At 45.4% G+C, this 17,986-nt stretch overlaps 1 protein-coding gene across 3 annotated transcripts in view; it reads left to right on the top strand.

The window, feature by feature from the left end:
- LOC139273133 (clathrin heavy chain linker domain-containing protein 1-like) overlaps window positions 1–17,986 on the top strand; it is a 170,878-nt gene that overhangs the window by 15,104 nt on the left and 137,788 nt on the right. For all 3 annotated transcript variants that reach the window (XM_070889571.1, XM_070889570.1, XM_070889572.1), the window contains exons 3-4: window positions 14,307–14,446; window positions 15,183–15,384. In XM_070889571.1, coding sequence (XP_070745672.1) covers window positions 14,307–14,446; window positions 15,183–15,384 — 342 coding nt within the window. The remainder of the gene's footprint in view (window positions 1–14,306; window positions 14,447–15,182; window positions 15,385–17,986) is intronic.

Here is a 17,986-nt window from a genome sequence, read left to right as displayed (position 1 = left end):
GCAGCGCTACAATGATAGCCATGCAGCCACCCGCAACATCATTGTTGGGGTAAAAAAAAGACTTCTCCTCCTCAAGGTGGACTCCCTGATATAAGGAATCGATACCTGCCCGTATTGTATAGCGACTACGGAACCATGCAGACAAAACCTCGGTTTACCGGTTGGATTATTCGAACGTGCTCGGGAAATGTTCCGATGAACACTTCTCAGAACAAAGGTTTTACAATTACAGTTATACAGTTTTCTGAGGTGTGTGACCCTCCTACAAAACCACCGATTGGCCGACTGCTCCGACTGGCCCTGAGTGGTTCTCCCCCACCTGTCCATCTCCCATCACATGTCACCCTTCTGGAATGTATTCAACTTTGCCTCAGTTTCTCATGACGTGTTGGTTGACCTTGCTATCAGATTCAGATGCTGTTTACAATCTATGTTCCCAAATATTTGTGTCCTTGTTCTCTGTACTGAATGAGTGTTCTCATCTTCTATTTTCTGTGCTAAGGGTCAATGCAGTGTTGGCTATTTAAGATGGTTCATTAACCATCAGGCATTGCTGCCTCCCCCTTAACCCAATGTAAGCGAGTGTATAAGTGTGCTTTACATACTTAAGCGAGTTTTACATAATTGGTCAATATTACAATCCATACCGTAAGACAGGGGAACTTCCGATTCCTCAGAATCTCCTAATTCCCTTGTACTTCTTACTCAAGTGTACTTTTTACCCCCTTACAATCCCTCCTGATGGCCCTTGGCTATATGCCCAAGGTAGGTCATTTTCCAATTAATTCCTCATGGGTGAGCTTCCAGGGTTGTCCTTTTGCTTGGGTAATGCTACTTCCCGAACTGCAGGACCCACCTGTTGGCTTTCCCATCAAGGTTATACTAGATATGTCCTTTCTGCTGGACTGTCTATATTCCCGTTATTCAATGTTTTAACTATAGTTCGGGCTATTGCTTGCCTCTTACGTCGGTTACACTTTTTGCAGGCTAATACTAGCAAGATGACCAGTATGTTCCCTTGCACTACAACCAGTAATGTGACACTACCCGTATCCACGGATGCACTTGCATATTGAGTCCAGCATTCCATTTTCTCAGTGTTCGAATTCTGCCCCGCCTGGGGTATCTTCTGTTTCTTCTATCTTTCCTCCACCTGGGATCTTCTCTATGTTGCTTCGAATATTCTCTTTCATTGTGTCCAATTCAGTCAAGTTTGTTCCTCATTCAGTTTGAGTATCGGTTTTCCTTGCAGCCTGATGGCCTTCTCATACCCTTCTCAGATAGTGTCTAGCATTGTCCCATTGATGGTTTCTTCTTTCAGTTCAGAGTTTATAATGTATCCATTTATATGTGTCTCGTCAAGTGGGGTAAAGCAGATCAGTATTCATGATGGCGCATGAGATATTTGTGACCGTCATCTCAGTCCTTGGTGCTCACACACCATTCCCCATTTTCTTGTGGAGCAGCGGTGGTTTCGTAGTCCCATATTAGGGGGTGATACTCAAGATGCACCCATCCACTTGGTCATCTCCACAGTCATCTTTATCATTCGTAGTGGATCTTGACATAAAATAACTTTTATAACAATTATCTATGCTGAGACTCTTAGTACTGTTGTTCTCTTCAATCTGGATTGTCATGGCACCGCACGCAAGTTTGATTTCTTATATCTATATGATTTGTTTGGTCTCCCTTTGTCACATCATACTGTGGTATAGATAATGTCCGGTTCCACATCTGACCTTTGGGACCCAAGCATGACTGTTTCTCTGCACCTCACAGGCATGAGTCATGTTTTTGTCCAAGGTCCAGTTGGTAAATACATCAAGTGTTATCCAATCTGGCACCTTTCAATTTTGAAGTTGCTCTAGGTTATGTTGTATACCATTGAGTAACCAAGCTCCGTGTCTTGTGCATACTATTTCTGTCTGTATGATTCTACTCAAGTTTCTTTCCGCTCTATTTATTGAATTTATAGTTCTGGCGCAGTCTTGCAATGTGTGGGCCACTTGTAATAATTCCTTTTCTGCGCCATTCCCCAGTTGTGCCTATACCTTTTCATTATCCTCATCCCTTTCCAACAATCCCTGTAAGGTTCGTGTTAGGGTGTCGACTCGATCATCTATCGTGTGCAGGTCTATAGTGTTTACCGTCGCAACTCCTGCCGTGTATCCCGCGCCTACCATTTCTAGCATCCCTCTTTTTCCCCGGTCCCGCTTTTTACCTGACCCTCTTTCCACATTAATCTTAATGGTTTTTGATTCAGGGCCTCAAGTGCTCGCAGGGTCAGGTTTCTATACAGGCTTATGGTGTTTGACCCGCAGAAGCTGGGGATGGTTAAGTTATTAAATTTAGGAATACAGTAATTATTCGCTCACTTACCCCGAAGTGTATCTTATCCTTGGTCTGCCTTATTACCAATCCCCCTTCTGCCCCAGCATTCATAGTTGGACACGTTGGTGGTGCTGGGGGTGTGGTGGTCGGGGCCCTGGCAGTGCTCACTGTTGCTAAAGTAGTGGGTGGGGCCGTGTTGGTGGGTCTATCTCGGGAGATAACCCTTCACCACCATTCATAGATGTTGAGTGAAATCTGCACCCCCTTCCCCTGGGTGTAGTATCTTTGTCCCCCACCACCTGGTTATAAAACACATTGTGGTCTTATTTACACTAATTATTGGTCCGGTATTACTGGCCCATCCCCAGTGTTGTTTCGTTTCCTCATTACGTTGTTTTATGCCCGTTATTTTTGCCGTCTATTGTTGCTCTGTCTGTCACCATCAGTGTTTTTGATTCTTTATCACAACTAATGTCACCTGAGTCCCTGTAATACAGGCCTAGCCGTCCCTCAGCCTGTTGTCCTTGATATGAGGCTGCGCTACCCCACGTTGTTCCCATGAGCACCAGAGTCCTGCAAAAAAACAGTATTTCCCGGTCGTCACCGGTTAGTTAGTGACCATGCTTTTTTAACTGGGTCCAGTGTTTCCACTTGCCGATACGGCTTATAACTACGCAGGCGCACGTGTCCCTTACCATTATTACCTGATGGGGTCCGGTCCGTTTGGTGTGAGCCTAGACCTCTGGGTTAATCCTCACCGTCACCTGACTGCCTATTTGGGGTAGTTGGACCTACTGTTCCTTAGTGTCGTTCTTTAAGTCCTTGATTAGTTGCTGATCTCTAGCCTGTGCTTTTAAGTCATGTAACTGCTTACTAAGTTCCATCACAAACCTCCATATCCTGTCTTTATAAGGTCTTACGTCCTCGCTTCCTGTAACCAAGACTTCTGGCAGTCTCATTAGTTCAAAGGGTGTTAGTCCTGTCATCTGACTAGGGGTTGCCCTGAGCTTCATCAGTACTCGGGGTAACCTGTCTACCCATCCCTTTCCAGTCTCTTCGATTGCCTTGGCTAGGGCTGCTTTCAGGGTTCTATTCATGTCTTCCCTGTGAAGTGTGTACCTTGATCTGAGTCCAGCTGCAGTGGCATTCCCCATTGGGGTATTATTTCTTCTGCTAGGATCCTGGCCGCGGTTTCTGATGAACAATTTCTAGTGGCAAAAGTTTCTACTAAGGTATGCTGGGTATGTGTCCCAACATTACTATGCCACTGGCCTATGCCTGTCCCCATGTAATGATCTTTACTGTGGTGGGTATAGATTCTGGTCGGGTACTCTCAGGGCTGGAGCACTTGTGAGAGCTTGTTTTAACTTTACAAATGCCGTTTCCTGATCTTGGGAGGGTTTTCCCCCTTTGACCAGGTTCTGTATAGGTTGGGCCATCTCGGCATATTCGGGGATAAAATTTCTGCAGTAGTTGAATAGCCCTAGTACCTGCCTGACCCCTTTCATGCTTCTTGGCCTGGGCATTGATAGGATTGCTTCCTTTCTGTCCTCAGGCATCTGTCTCTTCCCTTGTGCTATTATGTATTCTATGTTATTTCACTCTTTCCATATTAAAGATTACACATTTAAAAAAAAATTCTTTATAACCATTACAATTTTTTTTTCCTTCTGGCATGTGGGAAAATATTCACTTCGAATTAAGAAACCCAAATTAATAATGTCCAGTATTTTTTAAATTCCATGCAGCGATGCTAAAGTTGTTTGGTGAGCTAAATAAAACAGCTGTCAGTGGAAAGGGTTAACTCCTTTGCAGGTTTGTAAGACGGCCTGACGTCATTACGTGACTTTGCGTAATAATTTTTTTTAAACCTCTCCCGATATCCGATATCAGAATACGGCATCCATTTTAAAAAGGTTTTCAAACCCGAAATTTAAATCTCCTTACTGCAGTGAAACTTTCTCGTAATTTAAAATCATTATCAACGTAGAGTGTCTTTTATCTCTTTTCCAATATTCACACTTTGAAACAAAACCGAACTTTTACTGTGGCCACAATGAAAGTTCGGTTTTCATTGGTTAATTACCCTCCATTTAAACCAATATCTTTTTCACAGCCAATATCAAATCCAGTAAGTTACATCTTTTTCCATTTTCTCCTTTCATCAAATTAGGTTTTGTATCTAACAAACATTTTACACAGAGGGCTTTGTGTCTCTGTGAATTTGTTAATTTAAACTACATAAGACAATCGTGATTCGTTTTCCCAATTAAAGGTTTAATGGTTTCTTCTTTCTAGCTTCAAGGTTGCATTAAAAGGGAGGATGCACTGCCGCTGCCGTCATGTTTTTTTTGTTGGCTGACTGCCATGTCGGGCCGACAGTTATGCTCCCGGTTTTGACCAGGCCGCCAATAGGCAGCCTGCCACCCTCTCTTGCCAGGCCACTGGCACGGCCAAAATCTTTCCTGGTGGTCCAGTGGACCTGATAAGCTCATAATAAAGGATGAAACTGAGTACTGTGTGCAATGAGCAAGTGTGACCTTAGCTCCTTTAATGAGACTCCAGAGTGCTGGTACCTCGTGGGTGGCTTGCTTATATACCGTGCTCCCAAGGAATGCTGGGATCCCTTGGGACTCCAACAGGTAAGCCCTCTGGTGAGAGTGTAATACAGGTTGCAAGGAGTTAAATACATAACATCACTCCCCCGTAAAGTCAATAGTACACTTATTTACAAGGTGAGACGACCTGGGGCTTTTCGCTCCCTTGTCGATCGTCTCAGTACAAACACGGGTGTGGGTGAGTTGATTAGTTTTTCACTGGGCTGCTGGGCAGCTGGCCTTGCCGGGCTGCTGGGGATGGTGAGTTCGGCTTCACGGTCAACCATGATATCAGTTGCCACTTGTGTGTGTGTTGGAGGGTCAAAGTTGGTGGTGTCTTCTTCGGTTTGTTCGTAACTGTTCGTGAACCGCAATTTGATTTGGTCCAAATGTTTTCTGTACATTAGTCCATTGGCCAATTTGACCTGAAACACCCTATTCCCTTCTTTGGCTGTGACCGTGCCAGCGAACCATTTGGGACCATTTCCATAATTGAGTACAAACACAGGATCATTGATCTCAATATCGTGTGACAAATTTGTGGGGTCATGGTACACACTTTGTTGATGCCGCCTGCCCTCCACGTGATCATGGAGATTAGGGTGGACAATAGAGAGCCTTGTTTTGAGTGCCCTTTTCATGAGCAGCTCGGCTGGGGGATCCCTGGTGAGTGAGTGGGGTCTGGTGCGGTAGCTGAGCAGCACTCGGGACAGTCAGGTCTGCAGGGAGCCTTCCGACATGCGTTTCAAGCTTTGCTTGATGGTCTGAACTGCTCGTTCTGCCTGGCTGTTGATGCTGGCTTGAACGAGGCAGATGTGACATGCTTGAACCCATTGCGGCTCATGAATTGCTTGAATTCAGCACTGTTGAAACACGCTGACAAGGACATCAGGCAGGCGGTGCGTGGCAAACATGGCTCGTAGGCTTTCAGTAGTAGCCGTGGACGTGGTTACAGACATTATCGCACATTCAATCCATTTTGAGTAAGCGTCCATGACAACCAAAAACATTTTGCCTAGAAATGGGCCCACATAGTCCACGTGGATCCTCGACCACAGTTTGGAGGGCCACGACCTCAAACTTAGCAGTGCCTCACTGGGTGCATTGCTTAGCTGAGAGCAAGTGTTGCACTGGCGCATGCATAACTCTAAATCTGAGTCAATGCTGGGCCACCATACATGGAATCTGGCTATGGCTTTCATCATTACAATGCCTGGGTGGGTGCTGTGCAGTTCACAAATGAGTGTATCTCTGACTTTCTTGGGCAAGACCACGTGATTGCCCCACAACAGACAGTCCGCCTGCAAGGACATTTCGTCTTTGCGCCAGTGGAACGGCTTAATTGCCTCCTGCATATCCGCTGGGCGCTGGACCAGCTCCCATGGAGGACACAGTTTTTTACCAAGGACAGTAAAGGATCCTGGCTGGTCCAGGTCCTGATCTGGCGGGCCATGACGTGGGACTTTTCGTTCTCGAATGCATCTATTACCATGAGCAAGTCCACTGGCTGTGCCATTTCCACCCCGGTGGTGGGCAATGGCAGCTGACTGAGAGCATCTGCGCAGTTCTCTGTGCCTGGTCTGTTGCGGATTACATAGTTGTATGCCGACAGCGTGAGTGCCCAGCTTTGGATGCGGGCAGAGGCATTGATGTTAATCCCTTTGCTCTCTGAGAACAGCGATATGAGCGGCTTGTGGTCAGTTTCAAGCTCAAACTTGAGGCCAAATAAGTACTGGTGCATTTTTTTCCCCCCATAAACGCACGTCAGAGCTTCTTTTTCAATCATGTTGTAGGCCCTTTCGGCCTTGGACAAACTCCTGGACGCATAAGCAACCGGTTGCAAAATACCCGATTCGTTAGCCTGTTGTAACACACACTCGACCCTGTATGACGGCGCATCGCAAGCCAGCACTAATCTTTACAAGGGTTATACAGGACAAGCAGTTTGTTTGAACACAACAGATTTCTAGCTTTCTTAAAGGCAGCCTCTTGTGAATTCCCCCATACCCAGTCGTCTCCCTTGCCCAGAAGCACATGTAGGGGTTCTAGCAGGGTGCTTAACCCAGGTAGGAAATTACCGAAATAGTTAAGGAGTCCCAGGAACTACCGTAGCTCTGTCACGTTCTGTGGTCTCGGCACGTTCTTGATGGCCTCCGTCTTGGCGTCGGTGGGTCTGTTGCCATCTGCTGTGATTCTTCTTCCCAAGAACGCGACTTCCTGCGCCAGGAAAGCACACTTCGAGCATTTCAACCTGAGCCCCACACGATCCTACTGACTAAGAACCTCTTCCAGGTTCTGCAAGTGTTCGATGGTGTCCTGACCTGTAACCAGTATGTCGTCCTGGAAAACCACGGTGCGAGGAACCGACTTTAATAGGCTCTCCATGTTCCGTTGGAAGATTGCCGCGGCCGACCAAATCCCAAACGGGCATCCGTTATAGATGAACAGACCTTTGTGCGTATTGATGCAGGTGAGGCCTTTCGAAGACTCCTCCAGCTCCTACGTCATGTAGGCCGAGGTCAGGTCCAGCTTGGTGAATGTCTTCCCTCCAGCTAGGGTCATAAATAGGTCGTCTGCCTTGGGTAGCGGGTACTGTAACGAAAAATGGTTAATCGTTACTTTATAGTCCCCACAAATTCTGACCGTGCCGTCCTCTTTAAGTACCGGGACAATCGGACTAGCCCATTCGTTGAAGTCCACCTGCACGATGATGCCTTCTCGCCGCAGCCTGTCCAGCTCAATTTCCATTTTCTGACGCATCATATATGGTACCACCCGTGCCTTGTGGTGGATGGGTCGCGTACCGGGAACCAAATGGATCTGCACTTTTGCCCCCGAGAAGCTTCCAACGCCTGGCTCAAACAATGATGGAAACTTGTTCAGAACCTGAGCACATGAGGCGTCATCGACGGACGAGAGCGCTTGGATGTCACCCCAGTTCCAGCGGATTTTTCCCAGCCAGTTTCTGGCAAACAATGTGGGGCCATCCCCTGGCACAATCCACAGTGGGAGTTCGTGTACTGCTCCATCATAGGAGACTTTGACTTCTGCACTGCCAATTACAGGGATTAGTTTCTTGGTGTAAGTCCTTAGTTTGGTGTGAATGGGGCTGAGCTTGGGCATGTGTGCCTTGTTGCACCACAGTCTGTCGAAGGCCTTTTTACTTATTATGGACTGACTCGCACCTGTGTCCAGTTCCATCGATACTGGAATTCCGTTCAGTTCAACTTTCAACAATATTGGTGGACATTTCGTGGTGAATGTGTGTACCCCGTACACTTCTGCCTCCTCGGTTCAAGTCTTCGATTCAGTCTGATGCATAGTGGATCGATCTTCCTCTCCAACGTGGTGGTTTGCAGCGTTTGCAGCTCGCCTGCACATTCGCTGGAAGTGTCCCATTGTTATGCAACCGTTGCACGCATAGTGCTTGAAGCGGCATTGATGGGGCCGATGATCACCTCCAAAGTGCCAACAAGGTGTTAACTGCCTCGCATTAACGATTGATGGCGGACTCTGGGTCATCTGAGGTCAGGCAGCAGCAGCTGGCGTGTACATTCTACCATGTATATTCCTGCTCGAAAACGACGTAACTTTGTTCACAGTACTGGCCGAAACTTCTTTGCTCTGCAAAATCTGTTTAGTGTTGTCGCTGGTGAACATAAATGCCTGAGCTATTGTTATGGCATTACTTAGATTTGGAGTTTCAACAGTTAACAGTTTGCAAAGGATTGCCTCATGGCCAATGCCCAGTACAAAAAAAAGTCTCTAAGCATTTGTTCTAGGAATCCCTCAAATTCACAATGTCCTGCAAGGCGCCTTAGTTCGGCGACATAGCTCGTCACTTCCTGGTCCTCCGACCGTTGACACGTGTAGAACCGATATCTCGCCATCAAGACGCTTTCCTTAGGATTTAGGTGCTCCCGGACCAGCGTACACAATTCTTTGTAGGATTTAGCTGTTGGTTTTGCCAGAGCTAGGAGATTCTTCATGAGGCCATAGGTTGTTGCCCCATAGACAGTTTGGAGGATCGCCCTTCGTTTGGCAGTGTTCTCGTCCCCTTCCAGCTCGTTGGCCACAAAGTATTGGCCCGAGTCGCTCCACAAAGGCCTCCCAATCGTCCCCTTCTGAGAACTTCTCCAGGATACCAACTGTTCTTTGCATTTTCGCGCGGTTATTTGTTACCTCGTCGCCAATTGATAAGCTCATAATAAACGATGAAGCTGAGTACTGTGAGCAATAAGCAAGTGCGACCTTAGCTCCTTTAATGAGACTCCAGAGTGCAGGTACCTCGTGGGTGGCCTGCTTATATACCGTGCTTCCAAGGGATGCTGGGATCCCTTGGGACTCCCAACAGGTAGGCCCTCTGGTGGTAGTGTAATACAGGTTGCATGGGGTTAAATACATAACAGGACCGAACTTAAAAAATCGTACTGATCTCCCCTTTAAGTGCAGGGGTGATCCGTGGTGACGCAGCGCCGTGATGACTGACAGCGGTGGACACTCTGCACCCCCCCCCCCCCCAACTTCCGCCTCTCAAGTGTGCTCACCACCGCACTTCCGTCCCCATTATGAGCGACTTCCGGTCCGCTGGGGAAAAAAAAGCCAAAGAGCGGAATTTCACTCGAGGCCACCTCATCCACCACAGCGGTGAAAACAACAGAAACGGGGTCTGTGCTCCCTGTTTCTAGCGGGGGGCAATTTTGGCCCCCAAGACTTTAAGAGGGACCATATGGATGGGATGAAAAACTTCACATAGTGTGTGAGATTCATTACCTCACACCAGAAGGCATAGATAAGTGTGAATGGTACGCACCCTGATGATTCTGGTAAGGTCGTTGAACTTTTTTCGACATTCTGTTCCAGTTCTGGGCACAGTGTCTGCAGCGGAGACCTCCTGTGTTATCTCCCTCCACAGACTCTTTAAATACAGGTGGAAGTGGTCTGGCTCCCCCAGCAAGATAGAATGAGGACTACCTCCTCTCCACTGTGTGGACCAAGGCCTCACTCATCTCATTAGAGAAGCGCCTGGCACGCTGCCTTCCTTCCTGTTCTACCATCTCTGCAGAAGTGGCTCGAGTGGGGCGTTTTTTTGCGCATGCGCGCAGTAAGCTGCTATACCCTGCATTAGCATTTGTGCCAGGAAATTTTTTTTTTCACTGCGTATGCACAAAATAGCTGCCTCCTTTAACACTGCAAGTTTCGCCTCGGGCGCACAAAGTCTGTTGTGCAACGCCCGACTTAATGCCAACGTTCCTCCAACTTACATTTTCGTCAAAACTTGCAGTCGAAGGCGCAAACTATTTTCAGGCGCTAACTTTAACGCCCCACCGCGATCCAAAAAGCTCAAAATCCAGTCCATCAGCTTTATGACTAAAGCACCAATAGCTTCCCAATTAATATACTTTCTTAATTATGTTGATCGTATTTGTAGATGGCATCATATTACTTAATTATTATATTTAAATATTTCTTTGTCACTCATCTATAACTTTTATTATATTATTGTACAGTAAAGATTCAAAATCCACCATGTTAGATTAAACTTAAAATGTAATGTAGTCAGAGTCCCTTTAAGGATCCCGGCTTAAAATGCGTCATGAGTGATGTCACCAGACCCGCACCATCTCATTGGGCCGGGTAGCTCACTGGGCAGGTTTAATAGGCCCCATTAAGGAAAGTTAATTTTCTACAGCAGACTGAAGCCAGCAGCGAGGTCATGACCCGCCACGGACTCTGGCTGCACCTGACCCACCGAGGTAAGAAAAATTCCAGCCTTAATCTTTCAACATTCCTGCCCAGCCAACACTAATTCATGGTTCTGCATATTGAAAGTGGATGTCCAGGGTTGCTAGGCGCAGAAAAAGTAGTAGATTTCAAGAGATCTGCCTGATGATTACTATGAGCATTTCTCAACCTATTTTTGTTGTCCCATTTAGATGAAACGGAGACATTTTGTGGCATAGTCATCTTTTTGTCAAAGGTAACAATAGTACGCCATTGGGTTTCCCATGGGTATCTACCTGTATTTGCGTTTTTTGTGGGAAGAAGAAAAGGACTAAGGAAGATAATATTGGAGCACTCAAATCAGCATCTGCAGGGCAGAGATGTACATATCATTTTAAGAACATAAGAAATAGGAGCAGGAGAAGGCCATACTGCCCCTCGAGCCTGCTCCGCCATTTAATACAATCATGGCTGATCTGATCATGGACTCAGGTCCACTTCCCTGCCTGTTATTCCCTTATCGTTCAAGAAACTGTCTATTTCTGTCTTAAATTTATTCAATGTCCCAGCTTCCAGAGCTTTCTGAGGCAGCGAATTCCACAGATCCACAACCCTCTGAGAGAAGAAATTACTCCTCATCTCAGTTTTAAATGGGTAGCCCCTTATTCTAAGATTATGCCCTCTAGTTCTAGTCTCCCCTATCAGTGGAAACTTCCTTTCTGCATCCACCTTGTCAAGCCCCCTCATAATCTTATATGTTTCGAAAAGATCACCTCTCATTCTTCTGAATTCCAATGAGTAGAGGCCCAACCTACTCAACCTTTCCTCATAAGTCAACCCCCTCATCTCTGGAATCAACCTTGTGAATCTTCTCTGAACTGCCTCCAAAGCAAGTATATCCTTTCGTAAATATGGAACCAGAACGGTACGCAGTATTCCAGGTGTGGCCTCACCAAAGCTGTACAACTGTAGCAAGACTTCCCTGCTTTTATGCTCCATCCCCTTTGCAATAAAGGCCAAGATTCCATTGGCCTTCCTGGTCACTTGCTGTACCTGCATACTAACCTTTTGTGTTTCATGCACAAGTACCCCCAGGTCCTGCTGTACTGCAGCACTTTGTAATTTTTCTCCATTTAAATAATAACTTGCTCTTTTATTTTTTCTGCCAAAGTGCATGACCTCACACTTTCCAACATTATACTTCATCTTTATGTCCTTTTGCAGATTTTGTGTGTCCTCCTCACACATTGCTTTTCCTCCCATCTTTGTATCATCGGCAAACTTGGCTACATTACACTCAGTCCCTTCCTCCAAGTTCTTAATATAGATTGTAAATAGTTGGGGTCCCAGCACTGATCCCTGTGGCACCCCACTGGTTACTGATTGCCAACCCGAGAATGAACCATTTATCCCTACTCTCTATTTTCTGTTCCTTAGCCAATCCTCTCTCCATGCTAATATATTACCTCTAACCCCATGATCTTTTATCTTGTGCAGTAACTTTTTATGTGGTACCTTGTCAAATGCCTTCTGGAAGTCCAAATACACTACATCCACTGGTTCCCCTTTATCCACCCTGTTCGTTACATCCTCAAAGAATTCTAGCAAATTTGTCAAGCATGACTTCCCCTTCATAAATCCATGCTGACTCTGCCTGACTGAATTTTGCCCAAATGTCCTGCTACTGCTTTTTTAATAATAGACTCCAACATCTTCCCAATCACAGATGTTAGGCTAACTGGTCTATAGTTTCCTGCTTTTTGTCTGCCTCCTTTTTTAAATAGGGGCATTACATTTGCAGTTTTCCAATCTGCTGGGAGCGCCACAGAATCCAGGGAATTTTGGTAAATTACAACCAATGCATCCACTAACCCTGCCGCTACTTCTCTTAAGACCCTAGGATGCAAGCCATCAGGTCCAGGGGATTTATCCGCCTTTCGACCCATTATCTTACTGAGTATCACCTCTTTAGTGATTGCGATTGTGTTAAATTCCTCCCCCCCCTATAGCCCCTTGACTATCCACTGCTGGAATATTATTAGTGTCCTCTACCGTAAAGACTGATGCAAAATATTTGTTCAGAGTTTCTACCATCTCCATGTTCCCCATTACTAATTCCCCTGTCTCAACTTCCAAGGGACCAATATTTACTCTAGTCACTCTTTTCCTTTTTATATATCTATAGAAACTCTTGCTATCTGTTTTTATATTTCAAAGGATTGTGCTTGTGGAGGACATAATTACCAAGGAAGGTTGTGACACCAGACCTAACTGTACAAATGGAGTGTGCGAAGACCTGATCAATCTTATTAACTTTGAAAGCATTCTAATTACAGTGTTTCATGCATATTGTAGTTTCAGATCAGGCCGGCATGCCAAGGAGGTCAACAAAAAACTAAGTCTGATTGGACCCATCTGCCATGATGCTACCAAATATAACTGCAGGCCCAGTATATGTATTGATAATGACCATGGGGAACTAACTTCAAGTTCCAGTTAACAGAGAACCCGATGTAGAATTCTACCATTTTCTTATGGACACCTGCAACTAACATAAAGTTAGAGCTGCACGGTCAGTTACAGTAACAGTCATAGGCCCCTAATCTGCCTTCACCTCCTTTGCAGCAGCTTGCAATGCTTTCCTTTGGGGAGGGTGCCCTGGAGTGGCAAAGAAGGCCACTGTCATCGTCATCACCTCATATAGCACCATCTCCATTTCAACACCCAACAAATGGGGGGTGGGTGCTATGCAGCTTTTTTCATTTGCCTGCTTATTCTGTGCCTTTGTATTGGGTTCATGGGTTCTTTGCTTAAGCATTGCTAGCAACACATTACTATTAAGAACTAGTTGGTTTATTTACAAAGGTTTAACAATCACACTACACATTACCAGTTCATCAACTCGGCTCAACTGCATACCTCATTGTGGATGACCGCGACTCAACTGACTGGGGTTTTATTGAGTCTTGTGAACATCACATGACTGGCTAAGCCACTCACAATGTAACAACTCTAAAAACCTGGGAACACACTCACAGATACATACATTACAGTTTCCTTTCACAATTTTGCCTGTCAGATATTTTCCCTCTCCCCTTCAGCCAATGGGTTGAAATATCTTTCCATAGGCTCTAAGAATCCCCTTCCCATGTGGCTACTTATTTTTAAGTTTCTGCATCCTGTTAAATTTTGTCAAATGTGCAATTTTCTAGTGAGCCCATTTGATTATTTCCATGCACAAGGCCAAAGCTGCTACAACCATGAATAATTACACTTGTCCACATCAGATTGTATGCATTTTGGACTGCATATTGTATGCATTTTGGATCTTTGATAGCAAAATCTACTCTTAACTTTCCTCTGTGATTCTTTGGGCAATTAGCTGGGCAACAAATGTGGAAATGATGGAATAATTAGAGCGGCAACTTTCTGTGTCACTGTTGCCTACCTCCTTGCTGAAGAGTAACATTGGTGGGACATGAGAGCAAATCACCTGAAGAACAATGGTGGTCATGTGGGGTTGGTGAGAAATAAAACTGAGTGGGAATAAAATATAAGTTAAATATTCTTAACTCAATCCTCATACAAAAGACTTTTCATTGGTTTGCAAATAACTTTTGGTTTATTCGATAATGAATATTCTTTTAACAGAATTGAACTCATTAAACAAAATACAGCTGAATTAGAAGCTCACCTGCAGATAGTAAAACATTCAAGAAATGTGGAAGAAGAGCTAACAGAAGCGACTTTGCCGCCACAAGAAGAAATCTTCCATGTTAAACTTATACCAGGTCTGAAATTTGTCAGAATTTTGAGATATCATTGTATTTTATATTTTAATCAATTGCTTAATATTGGATAAGTGCCAAGCTTTTTTAAAAAAAAATTTAATTTTTGTTGACTATTGAATCCCCTTTTAAAGTATATTATTCCATTACCCTTGTTTGAATCTCCTTACCTTTCCCAACCCTAACCAAGAATGCAATCTGCTTCCAAGCCCCTACAAGTGACTGGGGATGGCTGCTGGGAGACGTACAAGAGTGATTATCCCGCTAATTTTCTATTCCACTTGGTGAGGAGCCTTTGCTTATTGTTTCCCCATAGCAGCACAGCCTAGCATGAGAAATTCTGGATACGGAGGATCAGACGTAAGCCTTCTGCCCTGATTGTAGCCTGTGCTCCCTGTGAGTACAGAATTGGGAAACTATTACTGTTTCCTGCTGTCTAACGTAAACTATCTTATTTTTATTGTTAAAAAGCAACAGTTTAGAAGTGCATAGATGCCAAATGTTTGTATCTTGCGCTAACGGCATTTGGGACCTTGCCAGCATGTCAGCATTTGCTGACAAATATTAGTACAGACTAGGCCGCTCATCTGTCAGGGCCATTCCTACCACTGATGGAATAATTATGACCCTTGCATTCTGTAAGCAGGACTTCTCACGCAAACAAAAAGCAGCAGCAGGACTTTTAAGGTGCAATATAGTACTTGGAATCTGTTGCATTTTTGTTCTGTTTCTATAATAGGCCTGGCATTGCAAGAGTCTTTAAATGTGGAGGATCTATGTAAACACCTGAAGAAACTGGAAAAGAAACTCAAAGACCTAAGGTTTAAGAAAGAAACAAAATATGTGCCAGTCCAGGTCAAAACGAATGTAAGCCAAGAAATTAATCAGAAAATACTACAATGGGAGGAGCTGGTCACAGCGAATGAGCAACTAAAACTCAGGTATTCGACATGATTACTTTGTTGCTGTCTAATCACGATCAGAACAAAAGCAGTTACAATGCTAGCCCTTTACAGCTATTTCTTCAATAAGTTTCAAGGCTTGGAATTTTTCTTTATATAATAATGAAACGTTCTATTTATAATAAGTAGACGTACCAGGATAAAGGACATTACTGAACAGGTGCACAAGGTTTTGGAAAGGGAAGGGGAACAAGTGTGATTTATGTTGGAACCAGTGACATAGGAAAAAAAAGAATTGAGACTCTGCAAACAAAATAAAATAAGAAGCAGGATCTCGAGGCTAGTAATCTCAGAATTACTTCCAGGAATAGATAAGAGAATTAAATGTGTGATTGAAATGATGGCATAGGATGGGAGGGTTGAGATTCCTGGAACATTGGAGTCATATCCAGAGCATGAATGGTTTGTACAGAATGGATGGGCTTCACATGAATAAGGCTTGGACCAATGCTCTCCCTTGGAGAGTAACTAGTGCTTTTGGGAAGGGTTTAAACCAATATGGTGGGGAAGGAAACTGCAAGGTAAGGAAGCAGAAAGGAAAACAAAAGTGACGAAGGGTAATTTTTACTTTAAGCGACAGTGTAAAACAGGTGATAGCGAATCAGCAGCCCATTTTACATCTCTCTATTGACTTAGCCAAAACTTGGGCCCTATTTAACTATTAGGCAGAACGCGCACCTCCGAGAGGTCCGCTTATTTTTAAGAACAGAAAAAGTGCCTAAAACTTACCTCGCGATTCTCCATTATCTGTAGGCCCGTTTCTAGCTCAGCGCGGCGCAGCAGGAACTGCTGGGGATGGAGAAAACATCGTTCTGTGAAAACACTGCCGGCAGGGGGACAGGGCTAGGGCCCAGCGTCAGTTTGAGTGCCAGCAGCGTTGCGCATGCGCGTTGGAGCGTGCGTGCATGCGCAATGGCACACAAACATTGGCAATCGGCTATCTTTAAAGGGACATGCATAAAATAGATTCTTGGGTGTGTGGAGCTGTGCAAAGCCTTCTGAATGATTTTTTGTGCCTGAAGAAGTGCTGTTAGCAGTACTGTGGAAGAAACCAGCTGCTGGAATCAGTGCTATTACTGCTAAACTTCCAGAAGGAGTGCTGCATAGGTGCATGCAAAGTAAGAACTGTGTGTTTTGAAAAATCACTGAGTGTCATTTCAATACATCAATGGAACAATGTCCACCAAGAACGAAGAATTTCTTGCATGAGGAAGTGGAGACACTAGCTTAATGTGATTGAGCAGAGATGGCAGGAGCTGGATACCAGCAACAGAGGTCGCATAAAAGTAGCACCCAAAGAAATGAAGAAATGCTGGAACCTAGTTGCAGAAGATTACTGCGCAGTGGTGCATACCAGGAGATCTGGAAGCCAGTGTAAAAAGAAATGGCACGACCTTGGTCAAGTAGTTAGTGTAAGTAATATTTTCATTTTTCAATGGAATCTCAATTGTAAATGTGACCCTGCATATGTCCCACCCTGCAGAAAGACGCACTCTGTAAAAAGTTAATCTTTTTAATCTTTGCAGAAGAAATTGGCCCACAACAAAAGGGAAAGAACTTGAACAGGAGGAGGCATGCCAAATCTGCATCCACTGACACCCTTGGAACAGAGAGTCGCTGCTTTGATGAGTCGTACCTGGAGAAAAACAATCAGTACTGCACAAGCTGGGCCCACACGCGAGGGAGAGGGCAAGTCCTGAAAATGCATCGTGGCCCTTCAAATCAACCTGCTGCCTGGCCTGCTATGTGTGAGACTACTCATGCCACCCATCCTGCCCCCTCCTGTGCTGCTAACCATTTGACTTCTGTTATATTTTGCAGAAGATTATGCCAATCCTGAAGATCCTGAAGATACAGAAGAAGAACCAGATGCGGACGACCCAGACCAAGGGTGGGTGCAGGGGTTGACTGAAATGTCTTCAGGGGAGACTTTTGAACTTAATATGTATCAGTCCACATTAACGGACATCAGTTTTTCAAACACTTGCATAGATTCTGGCCCAACATTCCATGGTTTCACAGATTCCGACATTGTGGGTCCCAGTGGTGCTGGTGGTGGTGGTGTAATGCAGCATTTTACACCCAGTGCCCCACCGTCCCAGAGTGCAGCTCCCACTGGAGGGGTGCCACTTGGAACAGCCAGTGCCCCACCATCCCAGAGTGCGCCTCCCACTGGAGGGGTGCCGCTTGGTATACCCAGGGCCCCACCGTCCCAGCCTGCGCCTCCCACTGGAGTGGTGCCACGAGGCAGACCCAGGCCGAGGAGAACGAGAATCGAAACACGCTCTCCTGAGATGCAGCGTGCAACAGATGTGGGTCAGGTTGTGGCATTGGGTATGGAGACCAATGACCTTACCCGATCACTCGTGGGCAGCGTCAGTGCGGTGGGTGATGAGGTGACAGGACTGTCGGGGGGAAATAGCAGTAATGACATGGGAAATGAGGAAGGGAATGTCAGAGGGTGTGCAAGCGACGGCACAGGCTGTCAGGGAGGGCATGCAAGTGACGGCACAGGCCCTCATGGAGGTAGCTGCTGCAATTAGGGCACACAGCCGGCCAATCCAATTACACTCCCATGAAG

This window comes from Pristiophorus japonicus, chromosome 9 (assembly GCF_044704955.1).
Source record: "Pristiophorus japonicus isolate sPriJap1 chromosome 9, sPriJap1.hap1, whole genome shotgun sequence".
Lineage (NCBI taxonomy): Eukaryota > Metazoa > Chordata > Chondrichthyes > Pristiophoridae > Pristiophorus > Pristiophorus japonicus.
This window is presented reverse-complemented; position numbering and strand designations above follow the sequence as displayed.